Consider the following 6,019-nt stretch of genomic DNA (forward strand, 5'->3'; position numbering starts at 1 on the left):
AAGAAAGATATAGGCAATTAAGCCAAGTATGAGGATGCAAACCTGAAATCCAGCACTCAGAAGACTGAGGTAGGAGGAGCAGGAGTTTAAGGGTAGCCTACCTACGCAAGCCAGCCTGGAATATAGTGAGCCCCCATCTCAAAAAAAGATGAGAGAAGAGGAGGAAAGAAAGGATAAGATACAAACTAGGTGTAATTCTAGAAGATGTGCTGACCAACCAGTCTGTCAATTAATGACAACCTCCACACACTAATGCTTTTAATCAGTGTTCTAACAAGACATGGCTAAGCAAATACACCGTGGGATATGGTAGGTAGAATTACTAGGAAGTTAGATGCCAGAAAAATGTGAACTGGAGAGCTAGCCATGCAACAGTGAAGGCATATGCACGGAGAACCCGAGTCTGCATCTCCTGACAGGATCTGAATAGCAGCTGGTTGGCACCGTGCTTGGGGATATTAGAAATACAGAACAAAGACAGCCAGCTAAGAATCAATACATGGCAAATAACAGTCCAGCTATACTGTCATGGCATTTGTTAGGCCTATGACATAGCCAGCGTGGGTCACCACAGCCTCCAACAATGTCCTCTTATGGCCCCTGTGCTTCCCACCCTGCTGAGCAGTAGTGTCTGGAGGCCTGCCTAGGTCAGAGCCTAGCACTCGTTTGGGCTTGAATACTGGCTGGAGGGATATTGAGTCCAGCCACAAGTATTGGTTCAGAGTGTCTCCCAAATGCTAACCTTCATTCAGTTCCCGGAACGTGCAACAGTGAAACTCGTGACCAGATTGATTTGCAAAGTGCTATAGTCACATGCTAAAGACATTGTCCTTCTAGGAACTAATGAGACCAGGGGGAGACTTAGACTTTTTAAAAAAAAAATTTATTGATGTGCTGTCCAGATGGCTCTAACCTCTTTGCCAATACCAACTCCTTGAGGTTATTTCTGCTTTCTACCAAAAAGGAGCCTTTGGTACCTGCAGCTCCCACCCTCAATGAGAAGAGACTACAGTTCTGAAGCAAAGGGCTTGGCATTAAAACAGTTTGTTCCATGGGCCAGTATGGGGAGGGAACAGAAATGAACTTTCTTCTCAGGGTAGTTGGTCAAAGGGTAGGAGACAGAGTGGTTCAGCATGGGAGGCAGGTTGTGGAGGGCCAGGGCAAAGGGCACCTCTTGAAAAATGGGTAATGGGATTGGGGAGTCAGCCTGAGGCTGTGGCATTGTTGAAGGCTGGGGCTGCTTTGGAACCACCAAAGCATGTTGCAAGGGACCAGCGGCTTCACCTCTAAGACTGCTGTCTTGCACAATACAGTTCCCACCTTCAGAGATCTCCAGCTCCCATAAAGAATCTGAATTCTGAACTTCGGTCTCGGTCTTGGTGCCAGCAAAGGGAGGGCCAGTATTAATGGCTGTGTTCATGCCATGGTGACGCCGCTTGTTTATCCAGTACAACAGTGGGCTGTAGGTGAACATGGCAGCTCTCATCACTTCCACCCACTGCTGGGCGTGTTCTTCTCTCTGCAAGTTCTTCTTCCAATGCAGAAAGAGTATGCAGCTGCCTATTAGCGAGGAACACAGCCCCAGGAATCCAACGCACAAGGAGATCCACACTAAGGCAGTGAGAAAGAAATCCGATGTGCTCAAGTAAGGCCTCATGCCTCTCTTGCCCTCATCACCATTACTCTCTCAACTCCTTCCCTCCCTCCTCATTCTCTTGCTAGACCTCCAAGTTACTTAAAGGACCATTTTAGCTATTTACAGATAAGAAACACTAGGTCTAGAAATCGTAAGAGCTAAGTCAGCATCTAAGGAGTCCTATGTTTCTAGGAAAGATTACCATCTAATTGCTTAGCACCCCAAGCAGCCACGACTCCTTTGTCCATGCAAAATATTTTCCCTATTTGTCCCCCATGTTAAGGGCACAAAGTGAGGGGCAGGGACTAGAGGTCTCTTACTTACTGCCAGGGAAGCTCAGCTCCTCCTTTTAGGAATCCATAAAGGTCAGCCTTAGCGTCCAGCCTATCGCTCTGGGGAGAAGAAATTCTCTCCACCAATAGGAGTCCTCAGAAGGCCCAGGCCTCATTGTTCTCTAAAGGAAAGGTCACCGGGTTCTGTCCACCGAGCATTCCAGGGGCCATGTTTGTGGAGCAGTCCTGTTAATGGACGGGAGGAACCCATCCAGTGGCATCTCATAAACATTACCTACTGCTTCTACCAAAGACCGAGCCACCAGGAGAGTTGTCTGCCCTCACCCTTGCAGTGAACCAGTAGAACTAGCCCCCAGGAAAGGGCCCTGGCACTCTCAAGGAGCTAACCACGTGGTTGGTGATTAAGGAAAAAGCTCTGGATACCTTCCCCAATGCCGATTGGGACAGAGAGCACACAGAACACTGGGCACGCCTGCCCTCAACAAATCTTGGGCGAAGTTGTCAGAAGAAAACTGGCTCAAGGGAACCAAGTAGTCAGCACCTCCTTTGGCTCCTACAGTCTCTTTTATTTATGTTTCATTTCTTCAACAAGTGCTGACAAGTGTCTTGGGCCCTGCAGGAATCTCCTCCATCCTTCTCCAGCCTAACCTCCCTCCTTGTCCTTCACACTCCATTCCCTTCTGGCCAGCCCAACAGAGCCCCTCCCCTACACACACACACACACACACACACACACACACACACACCACCTTGGGAGTTTTGCTCATGCTTCTCATTTTCCCACTGAGTACCCCCGTAGTCCTCTGCAGTATAACAAGTAACTTCTCTTCCCAGAAGAGCATGAGAGTTGTCTAGTTCAACTCCCTGTCTGAGCCCTGAGGAGGCCAGGGCTCACCTACCCAGCAACCAATCTCCCAGGATTTATTGAAGCCAGGGCCTTGCTTATCACTTCGTAAGGTAGCTTGATCTATTTGTGGGTAGCTCAGTTAGAAAGCCCTTGCGAGGTAAGCCTAAATCAACCTACAGAAGGATATACCAACCTGTCCTAACTTGAATTCTTACCATTTAGTTTTTCTCATTATAGCCCCCATTTGTGCCTTGAGACACTCTTGGTTGCTTTTGTATTTCCCTGACCTAAATACCAGACAGAAACCATGTAAAGAGGAAGGGTTTCATTTAGCTCCTGGTTCAGAGGGTTCAGTCCATAGTTGCCTGATCCCATGTGGATGGGCAGAACATCCCCACCTCGGAGGAACATGTGGCAGAAGACGCAGCTGCAGGGGAGCGTGAAGGAACATGTGGTAGAAGATGCAGCCACAGGGGAGCGTGAAGGAACGTATGGCAGAAGATGCAGCCACAGGGGAGCGTGAAGGAATGTGTGGCAGAAGACGCAGCCGCAGAGGAACGTGTGGCAGAAGACACAGCCACAGAGGAATGTGTGGTAGAAGACGCAGTCTTAGAGGAGATGTGGCAGAAGACCGCTGCTCATACGGCGCTCACATCACAGCAAACGGGAAGCTCAGTGCAGGGCCAGAGCCCAGGTCTGAGCCATAACCTTCAAAGTCCTGCCCTTTGCGACCTCTGGTCAACCTCTTCACAGTTTCCACAGCCTCCCAAAATAATGCCACCAGGTGGTATTTTGAGCTCGTTGAGGTCATTTCAGATTCACACCAGAGCAGCACTGTTTACAGAGTTCTGTTCTACCTATTGCCCCGCTTTTCCTCCTCCTTGTTGGTGCTTTCCTTTTCTCCTGGTCTCTAAGTGTTAGCATGCTCCAGGGCTCAACCCTTAACATTCTATCTACATTCCCTCCTCAGGGAACTTAGCAGCATTTCTAACATTAAAGAACACAAACACCACGATAATTCACAACTTCATACCTCCAGCCTGGAACACACCTTGGAACTTTAGAGTCGCATCCCCAACAGCCTGGTTGCCGTCCTTCCTTACCTTTCAATTAAGTTATACTTACTCTTGGTTTTAGAATAGGAAAATTACTCACCCTTAGAAGTTTCCATATTTGCTCCACATACTGGAGCAAATTCCACCATCAGGATGACCCTTTGAAAGTAGGCCATGTTACTCCTCTGCTCAAAGCCTATGGCAGTTTCCCATCTCGCTTGGATAAAAGCCAGTTAGCCACAGCCTCCAAAGCCACCCATGGGCCTCATCTCTGCCTCTGTCTCCTCACTCACTCAGATCTTGTGCTTGGGCAATCCCCCTGTTTGTGTCTCTCCTCGCCCTTTGTTTTTTCTACATACGAGCGTTGTCACTCATCCTTCCCCCACTAAAACGGAAACTCCATGGATTTATGTAAGCATTTAGTTACTTTTCTGTTGCTCTAATAAAAAAAAATTACCCTCTCTGAGGAGTGGATGGGGTGGGGGTGAGGGTGGGAAAGAGGGTAAAAGGAATGGGAGGAGTGGAGGGAGTGGGAACTGGGATTGGTATGCAAAATGAAAGAAGATAGTTTGTTTTCTTTTTTAATAAAAAAATTAAAAAGAAATTTCCTTCAGGTCACAGCCAGCATGAAAAAATTAGTAAAGAGAGATTCTGCAAATATTATGTAAATGTGTGTAACAATGTACTGTATTAAGAGTCAAAATCAGAATCTATTTTAATGTTAACATCAAGCCCATAGGAGAAATTAAAAACAAAAATAAAAAAAAAGATACCATGACTGAGGCAATTTATAGAACAAGGATCTTTTTGGCTTAGAGTTCCAGAAAGAGGGTCCGTAATGACAGAGGCAGCATGGCAGCAGGAGGATGGAGCAAGAAGCTGAAAGATCACATCCTTATCCAAATGCAGGAAACAGAATGCAGTAACTGGAATTGGGGCAAGCCTACAAACTCTCAAAGCCTGCCCGCTGTGATACACTTCCACCAGCAAGGCTCTGCCTCCTAAAGATTCACAGCCTCCCCAACAAGGGAACAAGTGTTCAGAAACCCGAGTCTACGGGGTAGTCCACAGGTCTAAAGTTTTAGCGATAACTTCTGTAAAAAAGGAGAGGGCGGTAACAGGGTGAAGTCAAGTAAAAATACTCTAAAGGGAGATGGGGGTGATATGGCTCAGCAGTTAAAGGCACTTGCCATGTGAGCCTGGTGACCTGTGCTAGATCCCTGGAAACCATGGAAAGGAGGAAGGAGAGAAAACTGTCCTCAAAACTGTCTTCTGCCTGCCACGCAATTGTCTCCCCAACCCTGACACACATACTTTTTTCAATGGTGGAGAGGTTCATCAAGAGAGGTTTCTCTGAGGTGCTGAGATGGGACCGGAGTTCTAGATGAGGAGGAGGAAGGCAGTGGTTGCCTTATTTGAGCCAGGAATCCAGAGCCAGATGCAGAGCAGCAAAGCGAGACTTTCATAATCACACTGCGGTGTCCCAGCAATGGGTGTCTCATGTCTAACAGCAGGCTGCATTGAAGTTTGGAGGCTCTGCTCCTGCCACAGGAAGAGTTCCTATCAACGGAGTCCCAGATAAGGACTTCCATGTGACTGCCCTCACACAGGGTACACTCGTGATGGCAGCAGGTGAAACGGAGATGAGGTCATTGTCCCCAAGCTCACATCTTGTTCAACAGGTGAAGACTATGGTGACATTTTAGTTCGGTGGAAGTGGGAGAACCAACACATTCTAAGGATGAAAACAGAGCCTGAATAAAGATTTGTCAAGGACAATGCCTAGCGTATCTGAGAGTAGTTTAATTACATGCCAGAAACAGAAGGAACCAGACTTCAGAGACACTGCGTTTTAAAAAGAGTTCAGCTCTTAGGTGGAATTCGTGTTTTAATGAGTTACAGCCAATTTTGCATCCCCGTCTGTAAAATGAGGGTAGTGCCTGCTTCATAGGGTATGAGGCCAATGGGACCTTCTGCAAATAGAAACCAAAAAAGAGAAGCTTCAGCTGTGATGTTCAAACATCCTCTGCTGCTAAAGGAACTATTAACAGCTAGAGCCAAGTAAATTTAGAAAAGGGGCAAATCCAGCGAGAACCCGAAGATCCAAGCCAGTTTTCTAGAAGCTTGGCGCGCAGAGGCTGCTGGTCCTGGGAGGAAGGACGTGAATCCCGGCAGACTCCTAGGAGGA

At 47.4% G+C, this 6,019-nt stretch overlaps 1 protein-coding gene across 1 annotated transcript; it reads right to left on the reverse strand.

The window, feature by feature from the left end:
* Window positions 1-1,006: 1,006 nt before the first annotated feature.
* Window positions 1,007-5,864, reverse strand: Tex38 (testis expressed 38). The gene is made up of 2 exons (XM_026778178.1): window positions 5,146-5,864; window positions 1,007-1,611 (listed from the first exon to the last, which is right to left on the reverse strand). Exons 1-2 carry the CDS (start codon window positions 5,168-5,170, stop codon window positions 1,007-1,009), a joined length of 630 nt encoding a protein of 209 aa, XP_026633979.1. The 5' UTR covers window positions 5,171-5,864.
* Between the last annotated feature and the right edge of the window lie 155 nt (window positions 5,865-6,019).

This window comes from Microtus ochrogaster, unplaced genomic scaffold, assembly GCF_000317375.1.
Source record: "Microtus ochrogaster isolate Prairie Vole_2 unplaced genomic scaffold, MicOch1.0 UNK110, whole genome shotgun sequence".
NCBI lineage: Eukaryota > Metazoa > Chordata > Mammalia > Rodentia > Cricetidae > Microtus > Microtus ochrogaster.

Excerpts from the sequence above, each read along its gene's own strand:
- Tex38 (XM_026778178.1), bottom strand. The coding sequence starts at position 5,170 with ATGAACCTCTCCACCATTGAAAAAA. Across the intron at positions 1,612-5,145 it reads CCTCTCCACCATTGAAAAAA|TGTGGATCTCCTTGTGCGTT; the intron begins GTATGTGTGTCA and ends TCACTGCCTTAG.